Raw genomic sequence first — 25,150 nt, 5'->3', positions numbered from 1 at the left:
GGTTAAGGATCCACCTGCCAATGCAAGGAACATGGGTTCGAGCCCTGGTCCGGGAAGGTCCCACATGCCGCGGAGCAAACAAGCCCATGCACCACAACTACTGAGCCTGCGCTCTAGAGCCCGCAGGCCACAACTACGGAGCCCGTGGGCCACAACTACTGAAGCCCACGCGCCTAGAGCCCGGGCTCTGCAACAAGCCACCGCAGTAAGAAGCCTGCGCACCGCAACGAAGAATAGCCCCCGCTCACCGCAACTAGGGAAAGCCCGCGTGCAGCAACAAAGACCCAACGCAGACAAAAATAAATAAAAATAAATTTATTTTAAAAAAAAAGAGAGGGGTGGCCTGCAGGCCCTCTGACCTCATCACCTCCCACTCTCCCAGCCCTCTTCACTCCAGCACCACCGACCCGCTTCCTGTTCTCAGAGCCTGGGCATCTGCTATTCCTCCACCTGAACTAGTTGCCCCTTACCCACACCGTGAAATCTCCCTTCTGCAAGGACTCCCTCCCCAACTCCCCAGACAAGCCAGGCTCCCCACTCCTTTCTATTTCCTCCTGTCCCTTACCAAAAGTGTCACTATTCTGACTACAATTTGTTCCCTGCTGCTTGTCACTCCCCACCTCTGCTGTGAGTCCGTGAAGGCAGTGCCTGTGTCCCTTGTTCACTGCCACATGCCCAGAATTTAGCTCAGGCCCAGCTTACTGCAGGTAGACATTTGCTGAGTGAAATGAAATCGAGGGCCCCTCAGCTCTAGTTGCTCACTGTGAAGGGTCTGGGCTTGTGTGCAATCACCGTCAGGCCAACTACAACTCTGCCCTCTCTCTCACAGCCTTGGAGCCACTCTGATTTACAATATGAAGACAAGCATCTCCAAACCTAGGCCCTCTAACTGCCATGGGTAACAAATTATTTCTAGTGCATCTCCATCAGCTAGGCACAGCTGACGTAAAGGGGCCTGGTAATTCTTGGTTGTGGGGGCTACAGCCTGTGCACTGCAGGATGCAGTGTAGCATCTCTGGCCTCCACCCACGAGATGCCAGTAGCAGCCCCGATCACGACAATCAGAATGTCTCCAGACACAGCCAAATGACCCAAGGGGCAAAGTCACTCCTGGCTGAGAACCAGCGGGCTGAGGAGATAGATGCTCAGGGGCCCTCGCACCAGCTACATTCTGTGTGTCCCAAAAACATGTCCCACGTGGACCTTCTTTCCAGAGATACAACCCGGCCAGTACAATCCTCTCTATTTGCTTCTCAGCTGAAGAAACTGAGACCCAGAGGTGGCAAGGGACTGCCAGCAAGTCTCTGGCAGAGTCAGGCTGGGATTTGAGCCCACCTCAGGTAGCAAGGTATAGGGACAAGGGACAGCCCAGGACAGAGGTCCCACTTCCCCCAGTCCCCATACCAGACAGGGCCTGCACAGTGAGGGGCCTGTCCCGCCGCTGGCCGCAGAAGGCAGCAATGAGGCTACGGTCCGACTGGACGACACCAGTGTCCAGGAAGCGTGGGAATCCATCAAAGGCCAGGACATAGCTCAGCTGGAGAGGTGTAGAGTAGGATCAGGGGATGATGAGGATGAGAAAGAGGAATGCTTGGGGTCTGGGAGGAGGTGCAGCTCAAGAAGAGAGGGCAATCTGAGACCGGGGAAAAGGCTGCTTGAACCACCTGGGCAGACTGTCAAACTGTGGCATGGAGGCCACCATTCCCACTCCTGTGTTCATGACAGACATGGTTAATCAATCAGGCACTCTTGCATGGAGCCTCTTTCTCAACACACAGATCCTGGCAGCCACCATCAATCGATCAGAGTTGGCACACAAGGTACCAATATTTACCATACCTGGACTGGGGAATGGGAAACTGGAGTCCAGGAAACAGGAGGCAATCTGGGAAATGGGAGGGTCTGTGGGCTTCGGAACAAATGGGTAGGGGTCTGAGGAGCAGATCTGGGAGTTTGATGGATGAATAAACACGGATATGGGGGCCAGGGTCCGTCTGAAGATTCAGACTGGGTGGGGGAGACGTGGGCCTGTAATCAGTGCCCTTGGTGCTCACCGTGCAGGGGGTGCTGCTGTCGGGGGAGAAGGTGAGGGTAAGTGGGGGACAGAGGGTCCCAGGGGCACAGGGCTGTAGCACCTCGGTGGCTGAGACAACCCACACACAATAGGACAGGCCTGGCCCAGCTCTCGCTGCCCCACCACCTGGAGGCAGTAGACCCCCAACCCGGCGTGAGCCCAGTGCCACGGAGGACACGTTGGTGAGGAGGGCACGACCCCCACACTCCCGGAAGCAGGAGCCACCAGCCCTGGGGAGATGGAGGAGAGCCAGTGTCAGACCAGTCCTGCCCTATACCACCATGTCCCTAACCCCACCCTGCCCCGCCTGGGTGGCCCCTGGCTCACCGGGGGTCCCCATAGTAGCCAGGAGAGCAGAGCTGGCAGTGGGCGCCCTCAGTGTGGTCCTGGCAGAAGCAGAGCCCGCTGAGGTTGTCGCAGTGGCCTCGGCGTGGGTCCCCATGCCCGTTGCACTGGCAGGGCCGGCAGCCGCCTGAGCCTGTGGCGTTACCAAAGCTGCCCGGCCGGCACCGTTCGCAGTGTTCCCCCCACGTCCAGTCTGTGGAGGCCCCAGCAGCCAGGATGCAGAGTCAGCGGCAAGAGCGAGAAGGAGCCCAACCCTCCCCAACCCCACCTGGCTCAAAGGAGGGTAACTGGAACCCCGACTGGGGAGCAACTGCAAATCCCAAGAGGGAATACTGAGGCCCACTAGAGGGGTGGGTGGCACTGAAACCTGTCTGGGGTGAGGAGCAGGCAATGGGACAGAGGGACTCAGAGCTGGGGAGGGGACACAGAACCCCACACAGACAAAAGAAAACAGAAGCCCCGAGGAGGCTCCCTTGAGGCAGCCCCGAGGAGCTCAGGATGAGGGCTGCTCACCCTGGCACTCATCGCAGAAGCCAGGCCCCCGCTTGTGGCAGTGGCTGTGGAAGTTGCAGCCACAGTCCCGGGAACAGCGGGGCGCGGGGGGTCCTGGGGCAGGCGTGGGAGGGGGCAGGTCCGATGTCCAGCCCAGGTCACACACGCAGGTGAAGTCTGGGGGGCCACTGCACACGCCATGGCCACAGTCCTCCAGGCACCTGAGGGCGCGTGGCAGGGGTGGGGGAAGGACTGGGTAGGCCTGGAGCCCCCAAGGCATCCCCCTTCATCCCACTCCACCCCATTATCTCCATGGCAACACCATCATAAGCTACTGCCTGTTCCACAGATCCTGGACTCCATGGGTGGCCGTGTCTCCAAGGCAACCCCATCACATGTAGTAACTCCTGTCTCTACAGTAACTAAATATCACCACTGGTGATCTGTTCCCTGTGAAAACCCCTTTCAACTTGATCCTCCTCCATTTCTATGGCAACGCTGAAGCCTGTGGCCTGCAGTCCACGGGCGACCTGTCTCCACGGTTAACTAGTGTCACGTTGAGGACCCTATCACTCCAATGAGGGCCTGCTCTGCAAGGTAAAAGCCCAAGGCTCACTGGAGAGGCTGGCACCATGGGAGGCAGCCCAGCACTGTGATCACTTCCTCCCAACATCTCCTCATGCACCAGCCCTGGGGCGACATCTCCATGGAAACCCATGCCCTACTCACGTGCGGTTGCAGTATGTGATGCCATCACCCTGGTAGCCCCTCTGGCAGTGACACTCATAGCTGAGGGGTGTGTTCAGGCAGGTCGCCCGCAGGTGGCACCGCGCCAGGCCCAAGCGACACTCATCCACATCCGGACAGCGGGCATATGCCCAGCGGGCAGGGAGGGCCACAGACAGCCCCAGGCCCTCCCCGACCCACAGGGAGCAGTTACCCCCACCCAGAGGCCCGGAGAAGTCCCCCTGGAGGCAACTGGGGAGGGGGGCGAGGTTGAAGAAGGTGGTTGGGTCGGGGCGGGGGGGATGATAAAGAAACAAGAGACAGAGACAGGAAAACAGTAACAGGGAGTGGGGAGATCAATCAGAGAGAGAAAGAGATATGAAAACGGAGAAAGACAGAAAGAGGGATGGAAGAGAGGCAGAGAAAAACCCAGAGAAGCCAGACAAAAAAGGATTTTAAAAGACAGGAGAGAGAGAGGGATACAGTGAAAGGGAGACAGAAGAGAAACAGAAACAGACAAGAAGAAAGAAAACAGAAGGAAAGATGAGAGAAAACAAGTCACAAAGACAGGGGAAGAGTTGGCAGGGAGAAAAGAGAGAGAGAAACAGAGAGAAGGAGAAGGGGGGGAGAAAAACAGAGATGATGGTAAGAAAAAGGCAAAGGGGCAGAGAAACAGAGGCCGTTAGAATTAGGGTGGGCGGAGAGCCTCCACCCGGCCCCGCCCCCAGGCCCCCGCCCTGCCTCACCGTCCCAGCGTGGGGTTGTCCTCATTGCCACACCAGCCACACTCGTGGCTCTGCAGACACTTGTGGCAGGTCAGGAAGCGGTCACAGCTCCGGCACCGGGGCTCTGAGTGCACGCTGCAGGGTGATGGGTGTGGGGCTGTCAGAGCCACCCCCTACCCAGGTCTCCACCCTCCCCTCCTGGAACCCTGCCACCCGGACTGCACCTGTCGTCCCAGCCTCGGCAGCCCCCGTGCGGGTACCGGGCCAGGTAGGCAGCGAACATGAAGCAGGTGTGGGTGGACTGGCACCAGGCACACTGGCTTGAGTTGGCCAGGCAGTCGTCACAGGTCAGGCGCCTGGGGGCGGGGAGCAGGGACAGGGTCACCCCACAGCCTGGCCCCCACACACCCTCACACACCCTCTCCCTGGGCCCAGCTGGGCTCACTGGCTGCAGAGTGGGGGACACTCTTGCAGGCTCTTCAGGGCACCCCGACCCCGGCCCCGCCGGCTGCACGCTGCGTCCCCCTTGCGGCTGGTGCTCTGATGCCACTCGCAGAAGGGGTCCTGGGAGGTTGGAGGAATAAGAGCCCAGCTTAGCCTTCTCCCTGGGGCTCCCAGCGCCAGTCTCCCAGCACCAGTTCAACAGGCAGCTGCCTCCCTTGCCTGCCAGGGCCCACAGATCCCTGTTCCAAGCCCAGCTCCTTCCTACAGCCACTGACATCCATGGGTTCTGCCTGACCAGCACCCACTCCCTTTTTGGGCAGTAGCACCACTTTATGTGGTCCAGGTGGCGCTGATTCAATCCCTGGGGTCCAGAGGTGGGCAGCGGGACACTCTCCTTCCTCCCAGCCTCACTGATTGGTCCTGGAGCTGGCACAAGCTCCAGTTAGAGCAAATGAAAGGCACTTCTGAGACTTCTGTTGAACTGAGGGGTGAGAGTGAGGTGGGGACAGAAAGGTGCTCTCCTTCCCCTTGGGGCTCCAGTGGCTGGGTGGGGGGATAAAAGTCTGGAGCCCCTGAGGCTCCCTTGCCACTCCCAAGGAATGAACCTCCAGGGAAAACGAGAACGTGGAATGGAGGGAGGTGAACAGCTGACTACACGGTTTGAACCTCTGGGGCGAGCAGGCCGAAAGACCTACTCCTGGACTCTGCTGTCTAAGGGGATAAAGGCTCCTCTGGTGCAGAGGTGCTGAGCCGGGTTTTCTGACCCCTGCAGCATGCAGAGTCACGCCTGCCAGGAGCTGACTCTCCAGCCCCTCTCCACTGCTCACAAATGACAAGGGCCCCGACTGTCTACCCCGCCGCCGCCCACAGGGCCCCTCGGCTACCCGTGCCAGCTCTGGGGGGCCCACCCCCTTGCTCAGTCGCCTGCTTTGGCTGACTTCGTGCCGAGCCCTCCCCGCTGTGGCCTGGTGGGCACCTGGGTGCAGGCGTGGCAGTCTCGATGCTCCTCACAGAGTGGGCAGAGGGCAGGCACCAGCACCAGCAGGGAGCCACCAGCCCCGCGGTCCCCGCAGTGGGCCCCGCTCTGGCGCAGGTGGCAGGTCGCACTGGCCAGGCACCAGCCGCAGCCCTGGTCCGCCAAGCAGCCCAGGCAGGAGGGGTAGGAGGCGCAGGCCGACGAGCGGTAGGGCTCCAGGAAGAAGAAGGAGATCTCCTGGGGGCGGGGGTCACATGAGGGTCGGGGCTCCACGCTCCACGTCAAGGTTTGGGATAGGGATTAGAGTTTGGAGCTAAAGACTTAAGCGTCTGGAGACAAGGTTGAGAACTCAGGCCCGTAGAAAGTCAGGATTTAGGACATCAGCAGACAAAAGGGGATCAGGGTTTGAGAAAATCCAGAGATGAGAGGTCAAAGTATGGAGGGCAGAGGTCAGGGTCAGCAAGATCAGGGCAGGAGGAGTCAGAGACGTGGGCAGGGGTCAGAATACGAGATCAGGTCAGACTCTGGGGGTCAGATGTTGGGGTCCAGGGGCGGTTCAAGGTGAGGCCCAGAGTTCAAGAGTCAAGGAGTAAGAGGTCAGGGACAAGGGAGTTAGTTTGTGGCCCAGGGCATCTGAGGCCAGGGGCTGGGGCAGGGTCAGAGCCGGGGACCTGGGTACTCACGCTGCCACCTGGCACGCCAGTCCGGTCCCACAGCAGGGTGAGCTCGCTGTGTCCAGGGCCCGCTGAGCCGTTGAGCTGGCCCCGGATCTCTACCGCGTACTTGTGGCCCCGGCCAGGCAGTGGGAAGAGGCGAGCGGACCCTGGACGCTGCAGGCGCCTCGTCTCCTTCTCCTGCTGAGCCACCCAGCGCCCTACCTCCTCCTGAAGTAGGGGTGAGGGGCAGACAGGGGCCTCAGAACTTTCCACCCACACTGACCCCTGAAACCCCCAAGAGACCCAAACCCACCTAGCGCCCACCCCTCCTCTTCCCAGGAGGGCCTCAGAGTTTCTTAGACCCCCAAAACCTCCAAGCACCCCTAAACCTCCCAGCAACCCACGTCCTCCTCAGGGGAGTCTGACTTGGTAACTCAGACCTTCCCCTTTCTTCAAAATCCGCCCCCCACCCAGTTCTGTTCACAACTGAAAACCGCAGGACCCTTCCGTCACTAAGGATAGATCCCACGCCTCTGACTTCTCCCCATTCCTCCTCCCCACCACACATCCAAGCCCCCATATTTACCATAAACAGCCCCCTGCATGTCCCAGGCACCCTCACCATGTTTTCTGTGTCAGGGCCACGGGCCATCCGGGCCAGTACGTGCAGGCGCTGGGCCCGGGCCCACACGGCCACGTCCTCAGCCCCTGGCCCTCCAGGCCCTCCTGGCAGCAGTGGGTGGATGAAGCCACGGTAGACCACGGACACGTCGGTCTCTGAGCTAGGTGTCAGGGTGATGGTCGTACTGCGGACAATCAAGACCTGTGCCAGCCAAGGAGGGAGGCGTGCATGAGGACCTCTCTGCATCGCCCCATGGTCCTCACACCTCTCCAGCCACATCAGAGCTAGAAAAGACCAGGCAACCCAATCTCCTTCCCTAGTTTACTAAATGGGAGACTGAGGCCAGAAGCAGGGGGGATAGCTCGCCCACGGTTACTCTGGGAGAAGAGTTGGGACTCCGACTCAGACAGCCCCTGCTCATCTCCACCTCTCATTAAACTCCAAGACCCTGGACCTTTCAGCATCTTCTTCCTCAACACCCCATCTTTCCACCTAAGCCCTTAGGAGTCCAGACCCCTTAACTAGGGGGCTTGGAGACCTTCCAGATTAGTAAACACATACATGTGCCAGGAGGGTGTCACACCCCAACTCCACAGGGACAGAAGCTCAGGCCCCTTCTGGACCTCATCCTATGTACCATGTTCTTTGTTATATAATGAACCAGTATATATGTTTAAAAAAAAAAAAAAGAGCCCAGATCCAAATCCAACGTTTGAAGCGACGCATATACTTCATGATTTACTGCCAGCATGTGTTCTTGTAATTGTAAAAGAGTGGAGCAACCCAAGTGTTCATCATGGGAGACTGTTTAAATAAACTGTAACACTACGGCATCAGAATGTAAATGGAACATTATGAAGCTGTTAAAAAAAAAAAAAAAAAAAGAGGGTGTTTCCTAAGTTCTGTTATGGGAAGCTTGCCGGGATACGTTAAGAAAAAAAAGGAGAATGAGAAAACAACACCACCACCAAAAAGACAAAAAAAAAAGAAGGGGCTTCCCTGGTGGCGCAGTGGTTGAGAGTCCACCTGCCGATGCAGGGGACGCGGGTTCGTGCCCCAGTCTGGGAGGATCCCGCGTGCCGTGGAGCGGCTGGGCCCGTGAGCCATGGCCGCTGAGCCTGCGCTCCGCAACGGGAGAGGCCACAGCAGTGAGAGGCCCGCGTACCGCAAAAAAAAAAAAAAAAAAAAAAAAGAAAAAAGAAAAAAAGGGAAGTGGTAGTACAGTGTAGATAATATATTACTTTTGGTGCAAAAAAGAAAAATAATTAAATGTCACATTTACTTGTATTTGAATAGGTAAACAGCAGAAGGATATATAAGAAATCCAAATAGATCTTCTGGGGAGAGTTAGGGTGGTCTTGAGTTAGGGGGATGCTGAGGCCAGCTTCCCACACTGAGGGGTGAGGACTGGGTAGATGGAAGAGACTTTTCACTCAACAACTTTTTACACTGTTGTGGGGTTTTTTTTGTGTTGTTTTTGTTTTTAACTATATAGGATTCATTTATTCTATTTTATTTTATTTTTTTTAGCCACACTGCACGGCATGTGCGATCTTAGCTCCCCGACCAGTGGTCGAACCCTTGTCCCCTGAATTGGAAGCTCAGAGCCTTAACCACTGGATGCCAGGGAAGTCCCCATTGTTATGGTTTTTGAACCATGTGACTATAATACCTATTTTTTAAATTAATAAGGAACCACTGTGGAAAACACTTTGATGATTCCTCAATAAGTTAACCATAGGATTACCCCAGCAATTCCACTCATACTGAAAATAGGTTTTCATTGCAATATTTGCAAATATCAATTCATTATATTGTACACTTAAAACTAATATAAGGTTGTTTGTCAATTATACCTCAATTAAAAAAAAAAAAAAAAGGGACTTCCCTGGTGGTCCAGTGGTTAAGAATCTGTCTTGCAATGCAGGGGACACCAGTTCAATCCCTGGCTGGGGAACTAAGATCCCACATGCCTCAGGGCAACTAATCCCATGCGCCACAACTAGAGAGCCCTCATGCCACATGCCGTGGGCTATAGAGCCCATGTGCTATGAAGCCTGTACACTACAACTAGAGAGAAGCCCGCACACCGCAACAAAGAGCCCCCTCGACACTACGAAAGATTCCACGTGCCACAACTAAGACCCGACAGAGCCAATAAATAAATAAATAAATAAAATATTTTTTTAAAAAAGAAAAACTTGCCAACAGGTGTAAACAACCCAAATGTTATCAGCTGATGAATGGACATGGCATGGCCATACAATGGAATGTTATTCAGCCATAAAAAGGAACGAAGTTCTGGGACTTCCCTGGTGGTCCAGTAGCTAAGGCTCTGTGCTCCCAATGGAAGGAGCCCGGGTTCTACTCCTGGTCAGGGAACTAGATCCCACAGGTCGCAACTAAGAGTTTGCATGCTGCAACTAAAGATCCCTCATGCTGCAACTAAAGATACCATGTGCCACAACTAAGACCTGACACAGCTAAATAAATAAATAAAAATTTTTTAAAAAACTGAACAAAGTTCTGACACATGCCACAACACAGAGGAGCCTTGAAAACATTATGCTGAGTGAATGGAGTCACACACAAAAGGCCATGTATTATACGATTCCATTTATATGACCTATCCAGAGCTAACAAATCCAAATACAGAAAAAGAAAAAGGTTAGTGGTTGCCAGGGGCCAAGGGGAGAGGGGAATGGAGAGTGATTACTTAATGGGTCTGGGGTCTCCTTTTGGGGTTATAAAAATGTTCTGGGGGGGCAAATTCCCAGTGGTCTGGTGAGTAAGACTCCATGGTCCCAGTGCAGGGGGCCTGGGTTCAATCCCTGGTCGGGGAACTAGATCCCACATGAATGCCGCAACTAAGAGTTCACATTCTGCAACTAAAAACAAAAAAACAGGGCTTCCCTGGCGGTGCAGTGGTTAAGAATCCACCTGCCAATGCAGGGGACACGGGTTCACGCCCTGGTTCGGGAAGGTCCCACATGCCACAGAGCAAATAAGCCCGTGCGCCACAACTACTGAGCCTGTGCTCTAGAGCCTGTGAGCCACAACTACTGAAGCCTGCGCGCCTAGAGCCCGTGCTCCGCAACAACAGAAGCCGCCGCAGTGAGAAGCCTGATTACCGCAACAAAGAGTAGCCCCGCTCGCCGCAACTAGAGAAAGCCCACGTGCAGCAACAAAGACCCAACGCAGCCAAAATATTTTTAAAAAATAAAAATAAAATAAATAAATGTAAAACAAAACAAACAAACAAAAAACATGCCTCAACGAAGATCCCGTGGGTCACAATTAAGACCCCGAGCAGCTTAAGAAAAAAAAAAAAAAAAAAAGTTCTGGGGACTTCCCTGGTGGTCCAGTGGTTAGGGCTCTGCGCTTCCACCACAGGGGCGCGGGTTCCATCCCTGGTTGGGGAACTAGGATCCTGAATGCTGCAAGGTGCAGCCAAAAAAAAAAAAAATGTTCTTGAGCTAGAGAGTGGTGGTAGTTGCACAGAATTGCGAAGGTGATACATGTCACTAATGGTAAGTTTTATGTTATGTGCATTTCACCACAGTTAAGACTTTTCTTAGGCCAATAAGGAAAATCAGACCCTTGCATGTAAAGACTTAGGGGGCAAATGCAAGAGTGATAAAGATCCATTTGAAAAATGAAAACTCTAAGACCAAGCCCTTCAACACTCCACACTGGGCCCCATCCCCTGGCTCCCCACCTTGTCAGGCTGGGAGGCATTGGGCGGCTGTTGGAAGGTGAGCAGGTGCAGGCCAGGCAGGAAGCTCTGGGTGACACAGGCCTCCAGGGAGGTAACGAAGACAGGTACGGGCCCCCACCAGCCCACGGTGCCTGAGATCTGCTCCCCTCGGCAGCGGGCCTGCTCTGTGAGGACAGGAGGGTCGGGAGATGGGGGTTGGTGTGGGGTGCTATGCTGCCCCCTCCCACAATGCCACTGGACACTCACCAGGCCGAGGGAGGCAGCTCTCATTGTGTACGCACCAGCCCAGGGCGCCGGGCCCCCGGGGAGGAGCGGCGGTGCTGCTGAAAGCCAGACAGGCCTGGCAGTCACCCAGGAGGCGGCCCAGGCCCAGGCAGCTGGCAGCCGGACACTGCAGAGAGGGGAAAGACAGGTGTCACTATCCACTGGGGCTTAAGGGACCTGGGAAAAGCTGTGGATTCAGGAGGCTTGGGGCGGAAAGGTCAGGGGATTGGAGAAGGGAATTGAAAGCTGGGTTGGAATGAGAAAGATCAAGAGGACAGGGGTGGGGGATCCAGGGACAGAGACATAAGTTCAAAAGGATCGGGAAGAGGGTCAAAGGTTCAAGGGTCAGTAGTCAGGAATGCCGATCTTAGGTGTGAAAATGAGTCTCCCAAGCGCAGGTCTGGGCAGAAGAAGACACGGAGGACCAGGTCTCCGTGCTAAGGGGCAGAGTACTAGGACAGTCACTCACGGCCCCCGAGGGAGTCCCAGGAGGCGGGGCAGCTTGGCAGGCTCCCTGACACCAACTGCATTCAGGGTCTCGGGAGCATACGCTGTGGTCCGTGTACATGGAGCAATAGTCCAGGTGGTACTGTAGAGAGATGGGCAGGGAGGAGGGGGCGCCTCAGACCTGGGGCCTGCTCCCACGTCCTCGCTCACTTTGATGAGCCCAGGGAACCCCAACTGCTCAGAACGTTGAGGACCCCTGTCCACTTCTCCCCCAGCCCCAGGGACCACTGCCCCTCTGCCCTCAGCTCCAGGGACCACCATTCCTCCTCCCTTGGACCTGGGGACTGACCTCCCTTCTCTCACGGCCCTAGGGACCTCCCCTCCTTCTCCCAGGGACGCCCCCCAACTTCCTCCCTTAACCATGGGAAACATGCTACCTCCTCCCCAGCCACCCTCTCCCTATCACCCCAGTGCTCACGTCTGGAGCAGGCGCCTGGAACACAAAGGGAGGCACCTTGTAGGCCATCAAGTCCCCACGGGGCCGGCCACTGTACCCCCCTGCCACCAACAGGACGCTGCCACCAAGCACAGCCGCCACATGTGAGTACCGACCACTGGGAGGTGCTGCTCGGCCTAGGAGAATACAGACGCCCCGAGGACATGTGACCCCCCATCCCCCCTTCGTGGCTCCCACCTTGAGGACCACCCCTGACTCTGCTATGCCTCAACCCCACTTGCCCAAGGAAACCCTCCCCGCCTGCCTGGCCCTGCTCTAGTCCTAGCTCTCTCACCTCCTGGAGCTCCCACGCTGCTGCCCAAGTCACCTTCCAGACAGAGCATGATCTTTGGGGTCAAATCCTGGATCTACCATTTCCTTGCTTTCAAATCATGGATCAACTACTGACTAGCTGTGTGGCCTTGGGCAGGAGACCTGACTTCTCTGAGTCTTGGTTTCCTCCTCCGTGCATGGAACCTTGCCCTCAGGGAGCGGTGAGGCAAGGCCGCCCGGCTGTCACCTGTTGTTGTCTGTCTGACACCAGCCTCCCTTCTGGTGACAGCCTCTGACTGTCCTCTGGAAAACCAACCCTCCCACCCACAGTCCACAAGGCTCAAGTCGAGCTGTCCCTGCCTCTAGCAGCAGCAGGGCTTGAGCCCAGGCCTATCAGAGTCAGTGACTAGTTCAGGGAGGGGACCCAATTGCTACAATTCTTGGGAAAAAGGTACTGTCTTCCCTCTGGGCATTTTAAAGGGGTAGGATATAATCCCAGAGCTGCTGGTGACCATCTACAAAAGGCAAACCTGCTACAGAATGAAGGAAATCCAGCTGAGAACTGGGGAGAGAAATGGCTCATGCCATTATGTGAGCACCTGGATCCAGGCCAGCCTGCAGCCAGTTTTCACTCAAGTGAGTCAAGAAATTCTTCTTTTTGCTTAAGCTGGTCGGGTGGGGTTTCTGTCACTTACAACCAAGAGTCCTGACTGACGGGTAAGTGGTCAGTGATTGGTGACTCCCTCACACTCTTACTGACCCGTATGCTCTGTAAGTGTATGGGACTTGGCTCAGGGGATCAAAATCTACAAAGAAGGAGGAGGCCTCCAGAAACCTCACACTCTGGCCTACCCAGTGAAGGGGTCTGAAGGAGGGACAGGAGAAGAAGTGGAGCCCTGGATTGGAGGCCTCCAATGCTAGGCTAAGGCTTTATTCCTTTTTTTTTATTATTATTTATTTATTTATTTGGTTGGGCTGGGTCTCAGTTGCAGCGGGCTCCTTAGTTGTGGCTCGCCGGCTCCTTCGTTGTGGCATGCAAACTCCTAGTTGCAGCATGCATGTGGGATCTAGTTCTCTGACCAGGGATCGAACCCGGGCCCCCTGCCTTGGGAGCGTGAAGTCTTAACCACTGGGCCACCAGGGAAGCCCCATTCCTGATGGTCAAACAGGATTCCTTGGGGACCCTTCCTCTTGCCCACCCCTTAAATGTTACTGTCCCTTGTTTTATGTTTGTCCTTTGTCCTCACTCTTCTGTTCAGAAGGGTGGGGAGAACAGATGGGCCTCTGGGAAGTCCACAGTCCCATGAAAGGATATGCCCAATTTGTGCACACAAGTGTCTTTCTGAGGAGAGGGCCTGTGACTTTCTTCCCATTCACAAAGCAGTCTCTGATCTAATGAGCTTGAAAGGCTTCTCCACACTCCCTCCAGGTGAGCCCTCTGGCCTTGCACTATTAGGACAATGTGTTGGGCCCTTCACTGGACTGTCTTCTTTCTTCACTTCATTTTACTCAATTTATTCTCACAACAGCCCAGTGGTTTAAGTGTTGTTACATTTTACAGACGGGAAAGTTGAGGTGCAGAGAGATTAAATGATGGTTTTTGTACAAAAGGTTGTTTAGGAATGGCCATCCTGGTTCTGCCACTTGCCCACTGTGTGACCTTGAAAAAGTTACTTCTTTGTAGGCAGTCCCCTGGGACAGCTGATAATTGGCAAAACCTGGATTGGAACCTAGATCTGATGCTTCTGAAAATGTCTCCCATCTCCATAGCAACAATGCCCTGGTCCTATCTCTAGTGCAGGTGTGCCTGCTGAGGCCAGCTCCGATAGGATGTTGGGCTCACCCCAACAACGACCGGGGTGGCTCCTTCCCAAAGCCCAGTATCACTGTGGGAGCAAGCGTGACCCTCAGGAGCCCCTCATGGAAACAGGGGGGCCACTCACCCTCAGGAGTTCCTGGAGGGGCAAGCTCGGCCCCTGACACCCACTGATGGCAGCCAAGGTGGTAGAAGAAGATGCCATCTTCATAGCACTTTTCCTCCTGGTAATGGGTGTGCACGTTGCCCCCTGGGAAAGGAGGAAAGGGGCACAGCTGGCAAGCCTGGGGGAGATGAGGACACCCCTGCAGGGAGCCTCAGCTCAGCCTTGGGCCCCTGGCAGGCAGGCAGGTAGGTGGGATCGGGGAGCCTCCTCACCGTAGACCACCATGTAGTTGCCCAGGACACTGGCTGTGTGAAAGGCCCGCTCCCGTGGGCCCTGAAGCCCATCCCGGCCCTTCAGGGTGGTCCACACGCGCCGATCCACGTGGAAGAGCTCGGTGGAGTTCACCCGCACAGAGAACCTGTCGGGGAGGGGAAGAGGAGGAGCTTGAGGCAGGAAGGACCTCTCTCCCTCCTCTGGGCCCACAGTTGAGACTGGCTTTACTGGATTTATATCCCCTCAGAACTAGAAGCTCCTCATGGGCAGGACCCAGGTTTCATTGATCTCTGGGTTCCCTGCATAATCTAGCCAGGGCTAGACACCAAGCAGGGGTTGGTTAAATGACTGGATGAGTGGGAGTGCGCAGGGAAGCAAGTGACCAAGAGATTGAATGACAGACTAGAGAATGCGTGAGTCGGGGAGTAAATGAGTGAATAAACAAATGAGTGAATGAATGACAGACGGGGTGACTGAATGACTGCAGGGGTCTATCAGTGGGCAAAGACCGTTAAAGCATAAAGGCCCAGGGTGTTAGGCCAGGCCTGGCCCTGCAAGGCATGGGTTGTGGGGCAGGTGACTCACCGGGCAGTGGAGGGCCGGTGTCCACCGTGAACCAGCAGGGCACGTGACGGGGCATGGAACACCATGGAATGGCCAGTGGCGGCAGGGGGCCTCCCACCTGCCGGAATCACCTGCTCCCAGTAGCCCCCACTGGTGCTGTCGAGGCGGAAACGGAAGAGGCCAGAGGAGAAGAGGTCGTGCTGGGTGCGGCCACCAGACACATAGAGCCAGATGCTGTCCACTAGGGCTGCTGCGTGACCTGCCAGGCCTGGCGGCCCTGAGGAACTGGAAGCAGCTGGTGCCAGAAGCTCCCAGTGGCCACCACCCAGCGGGCTAAAGGCCCAAACGTCACTGGTGAGGGAGCCGTCAGCCAACTCACCACCCATCAGCACGAGGGAGCCGGCCCAAGCCACAGCCACGTGGGAGTGACGGGCAGCCTGTGAGGAAGAGACCAGGAGACGGAGATGGAGAGGGAAACAGATGGTGACACAGAGAAAGAGCAAGACAGAGAGAGATGCAGAGACAGGGCAAGATGGAGAGACAGAGATACAGAGAAAGAGAAGGTGAGAGAGGGGCAGAGATAAAGACAGAGACATGCAAAGAGAGAAGAGAAGAGAGACGGACCCAGAAAGACAGACACATGCGAATAAAAAGAGAGGTGTGACAGAGAAACACGATAAGAGAAGGCGGAGTCAGGGAGAAATGACAGAGACCAGTAGAGAGAGTAAGAGGTATAACCCAGAGAGAAGGAGACACAGAGAGCGAGAGAGACCAGACAACCAAGAGTCAGAAACAAAAACCGAAAGATGGACCAAGAGAGACAGGAGACACACAGAAAGGTAAGATGCAGAAAAGCAGATAAACGAAGAAGAAAGATAATCAGAGACAGAAAAGCAGAAGGGGGAGGTGTAGGTGGTCATGTATCACACTGCGGGAGTTAGGGGTGTGCGGGGTGATGGGGTCGCTCTGGGGCGCCCTGGCTGGGTCTGACAGAGTGGACAGGCACCTCCAGGCAGTGCAGAGGTGGGGTCCATACCGGGGCAGGACTCAGGTCCCAGCGCTCCCAGGTGTTGGCAGAGAAGTTGTACAGGACGAGGTCACCCAGGGCCCTGTTGAGGTCTTGGCCTGTGGAGAGGTGGACAGTCTCAGGCCCTGGCCACAGGCTGCCAGGCCTCTAGACCCCAGACTCATATCCCATCTGCTTACCTCCGAAAACAGCCAGCAGCCCCGGTGGGGACAGGAAGGCACCAGCCGCCCCGATACGGGCGGAGAAGGCGGGGTCACCGGCACTCACGTTGTGCCACCAGCCAGCCCCCTGGTTCTCCCACAGGTGCAGGTCACAGGCGCGTCCCAGGAAACCAGGCTCACAGAGGCATGGTCCCAGGGGCTGGAGGGAAGGGGGCACAAAGGCAGGGACAGAGAAAGAGAGAGAAAGAAACAGACAGGGAGCAGAGAGAGAGCCAGAGCGAGACAGATGGAGCAAAACGGAGGAGAGAGATGAATAGGAAAGGAGAGGATGGAAAAATAAAAGACAGAGAGGCGAAGAAAGAGACAGGAAGGAGAGAGGCCAACAGACAGAGGAAGAGATGGACACAGAGACACAATCAGAGGGAGGCAGAGAAGAGGAGAAACGAAGACAGACCAACAGAAAAAGGGAAAGGAAAAAGAAAAAGACCCAGAAAGGAAAATGAGGACAAGACAGAAAGACAGGTTGGAGAAAAAAATACTGATGGAGTCAATGTCGGCCTGGGCTGGAAGAGCTCAGATCCGGGGAGGTCAAGGCAGGGAGGGCTCAAGGCGTGACCCAGGCCCAAAGCTGGATATGCATGGTTTAGGCCCAAGGTCAGTGGTCAAAAGTCAGAAGTCATGGCTGGGGGCCCAAGGCCAGACAGAGCGGCTGGGTGTGAGGGTGGAGTCGGGCCTGGCACGAGGAAGGCAGGTAGGTTCACAGGTGAGAAGTGGGCTACAGGTGAGGTTGGGAGTGAGCTCAGGCAGAGGAGGGGCCCCCAGTGAAGGTGGAGTGGAAGTGGAGTAACAGGTTGGGGAGTGCGATCTGGAAGGAGAGGGAGAACTGTAGGAGGGAGCAGGGTCCCTGGCGGGGTCAGCATCATGGGAGAGGATGGGATGGCAGGGGTTGTTTCAGGCAGGGGCAGAGTCAGGTCTAGGACATGGGAGCGGTGGCTGTGATCACAGGGCAGGGCCCCAGGGGGACACAGCTGGGGGCAGGCTCACCGAGGCGCAGGTGCCATGGCTGCCACAGTAGGCTGGGCACTCCTGCAGGCCGCAGTCAGGGCCCCCCCAGCCCGGCTCACAGACACACACCCCTGGGGGCTGGCACTGCCCATGGCTGTAGCAGCCCCCGGGGCACAGGGAGAAGCGGAACGAGGCGTTGAAGCCCAGCAGGTTGTAGTTGGCATCGCTGAAGAGGTGCAGCAGCATCTGGAGGCACAAGGTGGGTGGGGCTCTGGGGCGGGACTGGGAGAGGGTCCACCCCTGCCCCCACCCCACCCTGGGGTCCCCGCCTCCTTTCTTTGTCTCTCTCCACCTCTCTTTGTCCCTCTATCCTTCTGACTGATGTCAAGTCCCCCCGCCTTTTGTTTCCCTCTGTGTATCTACCCCCCGTCCTGCACACTCCACTCAGATCCTCCAGCCACAGCCCCGCGGCCAGGCCCCACCAACCTTGCCTGAGGAAGCCTCAATGGGCGGAGGCCGGGTGCTCCCACTCAGACTGGCAAGCAGGGGCCCGCGGGGGGAGTCACCATCATACACGAACAGGTAGTCATACGTGCATTCCGTGTCCAGGAAAAGGAAGTCCAGCAGGATCCGGTACTGGGAGCTCGGGGCTGAGCAGTGAGAACAGGTGGGCCAGGCTCAGATGCGGACCCTCTCCCCATGCCTCCACGCAGCGCCCCCCACAAACACCAAGGCCTACTCCTCGTAACACTGGGATGGGGGCCCAAAGCTGAGTCAGACCTGGGCCTTGCCTTCAAGGGGCTCCCAGGCTCCCAGCCCAGGGAGGTCAGAGCTGTGACAGCAAGAGGGACAGAAGCTCAAAGAAGAAATTACAGTATCATCCCTGGAAAGGACCCCTGAGATCAGGCCAAACACCGCCTACTATTCAGATGGGGAAACTGAAGTGCAGAGAGAAGAACCCCATCCCAGTGGTCACACAGAACTTCCCATTTATTCTTGAGCCTCAGACATGCCCAAGCCTGAGGGTCAGTCCAGGCGTGAGCAGAGAGGCATACTCCCAGATGGAAAAGGGCCTCTGTGAGGGTCCTCTGTTCCAGGTTCAACAGAGCTCTAGGGGAAGAGGTCCCTTTCTTCCCCCTGGCCAAAGACTGAAACTTGGAGCACCACAGCTCCTCTCTGCCCCCACCCAGGGTCTCTTCTCTCTGTTTATTGTATTGAATAGTAGCTAAGGGCACAGACTCTGGAGCCAGACTGCCTGGGCTCCAATCTTGGCTCTGCCACTTACTAGCCACTAGCTGTGTGACCTTGGGCAAGTCAGCTAACCTCTCTGGATCTGTTTCTTCATCCGTAAAATAGGGATATAATCACTATGGTCGATTCATACTTCTTGGCCACTAATCCCATCAGGAGATGATGGCTGACTCCCAGCCCCTTGTATCTGCAAGAGCCTCAGAGACTAGCTTGGCCAATACAAACCAGAAGTGATGCTCTGGGACTTCCGAGGCTAGATCAGAGGAAGCCTGCAATTTTTACCTGGGCCTCGTAGAATACTCCTTCTCAGAACCCAGCTGTCATGCTATGAAAAGTCACATAGAGGGGCCATGCGTAGGCGTCCCAGCTGAGCTTCCAGCTGACGCTCCCTGGGAGGGAGCCTTCTTGGACGCCCGGCCCAGGTGAGTGTTCAGATGACTGCAGTCCCCACTGGTCTGACTGCGACCGCATGGGAGGCCATAATGGATAACGCACCTAAAGTGCTTATGGTAGGGCCTAGCACTGTCGCTCTTCCTGCTCTCTGCCAGGTCCTGGTTGCAGAAAGTTCTCTCATCCCACATCTCCCACTAGGGGCTCAGGGAAGGCTTGTGGGCTAGGGAGACTAGGAGACCTGGGTTCCAGCTCTGCTCCTGACCCTAGGCCAGCCCCTTTACCCATGCTCCTCAGTACCCCCATCTGCATACTAGAGATGCTCGTCCACTATTCACGAGCTGTGGGATCTTGCGCCAGTTCCATGGGCTCTCTGGGCCTCAGTTTCCTTGATGTAAAATGGGGATAATTCTCCTCAGCCATCAAGGCTGGTATGAAGATCCCAGATGGTGACTCTAACATGCCAGCCCAGGCCTTGTCCTCCCTCAGCAGGACCACTGATCCAGCCTCCTTCGTGGCCTGTGCTGACATGGGTCCCTGAGGGATCTCCCCAGCTCGACATCTGGCCCTTACCCTCCCTTGCTCAAAAGCCCTCCATGGCTCCCTACCATCTCCAGGAGAAAGTCCAGCTCCCTAACCTGGTGTTTGGAGTCTCAACTTGTCTCACATCACCCCACGGCTTACAGCTCTATAAGGAGCTGGGCCTGTGCGGAAGTTCCTCTCTCTGTCTAGAGCACATTCTCCCTTCCTGCCAGCAAACTTCCCCACCTTCGCCAAGAAGCCTTCCCTGATGCCCCCGGGCTGGGTTAGGTGCCCCTCTAGGTTCTCACTTTCCAATACGACCTTCATTCCTCTGGGCCAGGACCACCTGTGTCCAGGTGTGTCTCCCCTGCAGCCTAGGAGGCCCACAGGACAGGGCCTGGGCCTACTCATCTTGGGGATCCCTCCCCGACATTGCCCAGCACGGGGCCTGGTATTGAGCAAGGGCTCAGGAAATACTGGATGAAGGAAGGAAGAGATGCACAAGACAGAATACTGAAGTTGGCAGCTCTCCCTCAGGCTCTGGCCAGAGCCCGCAAGAACATCACACATAGACCCCGAGCTGTGGTCTGGAGAACGCAGAACAATTCAGCCAGGCCAGGCAACCAGACCTCCCCGACTCTTACCAGCCTCAACCAAACTATAAAGCTCTGTTCCTAGAATCACAGCAAGCACATCTTTGCCAAGTGCCCACCAGGGGCCAGCTCACCATCTGCCTTCCCCAAGTTCCACCTTAAGTTCAAGTCCTCCTGTTTCTGCCCAACATGGGCCTAACCCCCAAGCCATCCTGGACAGAGACCTGATCCTAAATGCCCCTGCTTTTCAAAGACAGATGCCTCTTATTCACGAGGATGTTATGAGGACTGGGCATGATGAAGTGTGAACACGGTACAAAAGTAAGTGGGTCAGTTGCTTATTTTTTAATAGATGGGGGAGCATGTTGGCTCTTAGAGGTGATGGACATTGGGAAGGATGGGAGCTCAAGGGGCATCCAGTAGTCTCCTGGACTCCTTCTTTCCCCAACATCCAGCCAATCGGTCCCCCAAGTCTCACTGGTGAAACTTCACAAATCTCTCAGTGTTCTCCGTGCCTCTCCACCCGCTTAGCTCCTGCCCCAGTTCAGAACTCATCCTCTCCCACAAGACTAGCACACCAAGTCTCCAGTCTACCCCCCACCCAGCCTGAGAGCGACGCCCCACTCCTGCTCAAAATCCCCCTTTGGCTCCCCATCAATCCCAAGAGAAAAGTCAAGCTGCTCAGCATGACATTCAAGGCCCTTCTTCCCCTCCTTCTGGTGCCCTCTTCTCCTCCCAGCCAACAAGTTTAGCCAGACCAGACAAGCCTAGACATGGCTCGGAGACCCACCAGCCCCTCTTTTGTCTTCCTAGAAGCTGTTCCCTTTTCTCACCCGGTAAACTCCTATGCATGTTTCAGAACACTGCTCTGGTGGTTCCTCCTCTGTGACCCCCAGCAGAGTCTTCTCACTCCCCTAGGCCCGGCAACCCAACCCTGCACCTCCTTCCGTCTCAGCCCTGAGCACACCGGGGGCTGAATGTCTGTGTCCATCCCCAACCAGGCTGGAGCTCTTAAAGGCCAGAGAATGATTTATACCTTTAACACATACACACACTTCCCATCCTCTTCTCACCCCCTAGACAGGAATGGCCCCCAAGATAGGGACAAACACACTTATCCCCAGAAAACATGCTTCATCCATACCCCACACAACAGCCATAGAGATCTTCTAAAACGTAAATTAAATCATGTCTTTCCCCTGCTCAAAACCTTCCATAGATGCCCAGTGTCCCCAGACAAAGACTAATCTCCAAAGGCTGCAAAAGGAGGCCCTGCACGATTCAGACCCTGTCACATCTCTGGCCTTTGCCAAGGACCTCCTCTGGGGGACTCCCACCTCTCCCTGGAGGCCAGCTCCTCATCCACTGCCAAGGGAGCCTTCCTGGACTTCTCCAGCCACTGCCTTGGATTTCTCTTCCACCTCCCTATTGCCCTCAGGACACAGCTCAAAAATCACAAGGTCAGGGCTTCCCTGGTGACTCAGTGGTTGAGAGTCCGCCTGCCAATGCTGGGAACACGGGTTCGTGCCCCGGTCCGGGAAGATCCCACGTGCCGCGGAGCGGCTGGGCCCGTGAGCCATGGCCGCTGAGCCTGCGCGTCCGGAGCCTGTGCTCCGCAACGGGAGAGGCCACAACAGTGAGAGGCCCGCGTACCGCAAAAAAAAAAAAAAAAAAAAAAAAAAAAAAAAAAAGGACTGAAAAAAAAAAAAAAAAAAAAAAAAAAAATCACAAGGTCCTATACCACCTGCTTCCTCCCAGCCCTCCAGCCTCTGGCTCACTGTTTGTCTTCTTGGATTCTGTGTCCTAGCATATGGATTTCTAGTTCCTCAAAAGCATCATATCCTCCTGTTTCCAGGCCTTTGCACAGGCTATTCTCCTTACCTGGAATGCCCTTTTGCTCTCTCCTGCACATGCCTCTGGTCTCAGGTATAGCCCAGGCTAAGTCAGATGTCATCTCTGGGATTCCCACTCCCTGGGGGTGGGTTTGTTTCCCCCACTAGACTGGGATCCCAGAAGGGTAGAGATGGGGCCTTTGCACAGGCTGTTCCCGCTTCCTGGAATGACTTTCTCCTCCTCCTGGCTGATTCCTATTGGTCCTTTAGGTCTCAGCTCAGACATCTCCTCCAGGAAGCCTTCTCTGCTCTCTCCCACCCAACAGGTCAGGCACCTCCTCTGGGCTCCCCAGGCCCGTGGGGTTCCTCTGTCACAGCCCCTACCACTCCGGACTGGACTGTCTGTTAACATGTTTGCCTCCCCCACTGGATTCCAAGCCCCAAGTCATCGGGGATTGCTGGGGCTGTGGAGGTCTCTGCTATGCCCCAGAGGCAAAGACAATGTCTGGCACATGAATGACTGAAAAAAACGCTTTTATTGAAGTACTTTAAAAAGGACAACACTAATAACCCTACGACCATTTACTGGGCATTTATTATGTGCCAGGCACAGTAAATACCTGTTCTCATTTAAGTCCAACCGCCCTATGAGGGGAATACTATCACTATCCATACTTGCAGGGAGGGAAAGCCGAACCTCAGAGGAAGGAAGCCACCTGCCCCAATTCACAAAGCTAGTAAGAAGTGGAACCCAAATTTGAAGCCAGGTGGTTGGGCTCAGAGCCTGAGTTTCTAACAGTTACTCAGAACACCCCTCACTGATGCTTCTGGCTTGTAATTGTCCATCTGCATCCGTGTGCAGCAACTCCCCCATCAGACTTCAAGGCCTTCCAAGGCAAGGCCTAGGCTGGCTGCATTTTAGAGCAAAGGGCCTGCACCAGAACCGGTTCTGGGAACACGGTGAGCGGATGCAAGACTGCACAAATGAATGAATTAGCGCACCAGCCAGTGTGTGACCCACATGGCCCCACTCACCCTCGATGAGCCACTCGCAATTGCCATTGACGCTGTAGTTACCCGCACCATCTGTCACGAAGCCTGGCGCCTCCCGCAGCACTTGCCGCTGTCCCTTGCAGTCCCCTGCCCGGGCCCCAGGGGACAGTGGCCACAGGACGGCAAAAGATAGAGCCAGCGCCGCAGCGAGAGCTCGGCCCAGGGCCATCGCTGCCTCCAGCACTGACCCTTACAGAGGGACGGGTCCTAAAGACCCGGAGAAGCCCCTCCGCCCGGTTTGAAGACCTGCAAATGCGACCTCTATAGATGGGACATGGCCTTGTAGACCAGGGAGGTCCAGGAGTCGCTGTCCCCGCGAAGGGAACCGCCGCTGTTGATGGGCTCTGGAAACCGAGGGGTGGGCCCTTATAGACCCATGGAAAAACCTGTAAATGGGGTCGTTACGTACGGGGCAGACCCCTAGGGGCCACGGGAGTCCCTTATAGGCATGGGCCCCCATACGCTGGCTGACCCCATAAACGAGCCGCTGCAGGCCGAAATGGACCTTATAGACCACTGGGTCCCCAGTGGGCGAAGGGCTCTACAGCTCGGCGGGGGCCTACATAGAGTGCGGGCCGGGCCTGGCCCGGAAAGTCCTCCGGGAGAGACGCCCCTCCAGCCAGGGGCGGGGCGCGAGCGGGTGCCCAGGGCAGAGTCAGTCTTCAGGGGCTCAGGCCTGGACACCACAGACGAACTCCCTTGCTCACCCACCCGCGCCTCCCTTCCGAGCCGGATGAGCCAGAGCAGAAAGATGAAGGGACGCTCGGGCCAGAGCGGCCCCGGGAAGACCCGCTTGGAGGGCGAGAGGGTGGGGGCCGAGTGGCCGCGATGGGAGGCACTACGGAAAGAAGGCGAGAGTCGCGGAGACGCAGGTCAGAGCGGCCCTGGGAGGACTGCGAAGCACCCAATCCCACCCCTCCACAGAGGGAGACTTCCGGAAACTTCCCCGCCCATTTGTTCCTAAACGCATGCGCAGCAGTGACCTCCTTGGCTAGTGACGTGAGAACCACACATGCGCAGTGCTAAAATCTTAACCCGAACTCCCGGCGCAGGTGGCTGAGCGAACCGTCGGCCACTGGAGGGCGCCTCTACCTCTAACTGGGGAAGAGAAGGTAAAAATAAAGAAGCCGTACAATAAGAGGACTCTGCTAGATGATGATTCATATTTTCAGGGCTCCCAGATTCTGGGTCAACAAAAGGTCAGGTTTTGCAGGCCCCTCCCAAGATACCATTTCACAGTTGGGCGCACTGTGGTCCCGAGCCTGGAACGGTTCTTGCTCAGCCCCGTCTCTGAGCGCTGTCAAGGTGTAGAAGAGCCCATCTTATTAAAGATAAAAACTCAACGAATCCTCTTTATTTTGGCAAGAAGGGGAAAAAAGTCTTTCTGCCAAGGACCTGAGGGAGGGCCTTCGAGATGGAGATAGGGTGAACAGAGTACGGGTGCTAGGTCACAGAGATCCCAAGGGAAGGTAGGAGTCGAGACTAGCTTCACAACATCCGTCCCGGGAGCGGTGGCTCGGGGTCGCAGAGTCCTGGAGAGTCACAGGCAGGGTCCCGGCGATCGTCACTGGTTTTCCGGGGTCCGGCGGGGTCAGAGGTCTCGGAGGGGGCCAGGGGGCCGGAGGTCACGGAACAGCGGGAGCCCAGAATCCGGTGCCGCTCGGGGCAGGGGCTGAGGGAGGGGACGGGGAGAGCGGCTCCCGCGGGACCGTTTGGCACAAGAGTCGGGGGAAGGGTCGGGAGCGGGACACTACGCACCCCTACCTGGGCGCGCGGGGTGGGGAGGTTTGGGAAGGCCGGGGTTGGCAGAGCCCTGGGGCCGGGATAGAGCGGGGATCCGGAGCCCGGCCGGGGCCCGGCGCGCGGCCCATGGGGCAGGCGCGGGCAGGGGTGCTCAGACCGGGGGTGCGGTGCCCCCGGCCGTGTGCATGCTGAAGTATTCGGTGAAGCCGGTGTGCGGCGCCGCTGTCTGGGGCACGAGCGGCTGGTAGGGTGGCGTCGGGCCATCCCAGCTCGGGTCGGCCGCCTTGGGGAACCGAGAGGAAGGGGGCGGGGAGGCCGCGCCCCGCTCGGCCATGGTCACCACGCGGCCCCTCGGGGCCACCGCCGCCGCCACCGCTGTCTCCTCCACCTGCTTCCCGGCCTGGGAGGGGGGTCAGGGTCAGAGGCCGTCCAGGACCCACGGGGGGCAGATGCGGCCCCGAAGGCCCGTCCCTCTTCCCCCGATGATCCCCCCTCCCGAGGTGTGGGCGCAGGTGTCAGTCAGGGGCGCCTGGACAGTGGGGCCAGGTACTCAAGG

The 25,150-nt window shown here is 56.6% G+C and overlaps 2 protein-coding genes across 2 annotated transcripts in view; both read right to left on the bottom strand.

Moving 5' to 3' along the window:
* The window catches only part of MEGF8 (multiple EGF like domains 8), a 43,015-nt gene extending 19,273 nt beyond the window's left edge, over positions 1–23,742 (bottom strand). Inside the window, exons 1-23 of the mRNA XM_024768361.1 lie at positions 22,834–23,742; positions 17,697–17,860; positions 17,250–17,456; positions 16,224–16,404; positions 16,054–16,142; positions 15,039–15,454; positions 14,453–14,598; positions 14,202–14,324; positions 11,968–12,122; positions 11,512–11,631; positions 11,025–11,169; positions 10,779–10,942; positions 7,061–7,261; positions 6,466–6,666; positions 5,783–6,019; positions 4,808–4,926; positions 4,587–4,718; positions 4,384–4,497; positions 3,641–3,889; positions 2,933–3,132; positions 2,402–2,612; positions 2,055–2,304; positions 1,405–1,537 (exon numbers count right to left, since the gene is read on the bottom strand). Coding sequence (XP_024624129.1) covers positions 1,405–1,537; positions 2,055–2,304; positions 2,402–2,612; positions 2,933–3,132; positions 3,641–3,889; positions 4,384–4,497; positions 4,587–4,718; positions 4,808–4,926; positions 5,783–6,019; positions 6,466–6,666; positions 7,061–7,261; positions 10,779–10,942; positions 11,025–11,169; positions 11,512–11,631; positions 11,968–12,122; positions 14,202–14,324; positions 14,453–14,598; positions 15,039–15,454; positions 16,054–16,142; positions 16,224–16,404; positions 17,250–17,456; positions 17,697–17,860; positions 22,834–23,020 — 4,144 coding nt within the window. The 5' untranslated portion in view covers positions 23,021–23,742. The remainder of the gene's footprint in view (positions 1–1,404; positions 1,538–2,054; positions 2,305–2,401; positions 2,613–2,932; positions 3,133–3,640; positions 3,890–4,383; positions 4,498–4,586; positions 4,719–4,807; positions 4,927–5,782; positions 6,020–6,465; positions 6,667–7,060; positions 7,262–10,778; positions 10,943–11,024; positions 11,170–11,511; positions 11,632–11,967; positions 12,123–14,201; positions 14,325–14,452; positions 14,599–15,038; positions 15,455–16,053; positions 16,143–16,223; positions 16,405–17,249; positions 17,457–17,696; positions 17,861–22,833) is intronic.
* Positions 23,743–24,197: 455 nt separating this feature from the next.
* The window catches only part of TMEM145 (transmembrane protein 145), a 7,689-nt gene continuing 6,736 nt past the window's right edge, over positions 24,198–25,150 (bottom strand). The window contains exon 15 of the mRNA XM_024768298.1: positions 24,198–24,994. Coding sequence (XP_024624066.1) covers positions 24,746–24,994 — 249 coding nt within the window. The 3' untranslated portion in view covers positions 24,198–24,745. The remainder of the gene's footprint in view (positions 24,995–25,150) is intronic.

Source organism: Neophocaena asiaeorientalis, unplaced genomic scaffold (genome assembly GCF_003031525.2).
Source record: "Neophocaena asiaeorientalis asiaeorientalis breed wild unplaced genomic scaffold, Neophocaena_asiaeorientalis_V1.1 scaffold629, whole genome shotgun sequence".
In the NCBI taxonomy this organism is placed as follows: domain Eukaryota; kingdom Metazoa; phylum Chordata; class Mammalia; order Artiodactyla; family Phocoenidae; genus Neophocaena; species Neophocaena asiaeorientalis.
Note: the sequence above shows the minus strand (reverse complement) of the source record. Positions and strands in the feature narration are given on the sequence as shown.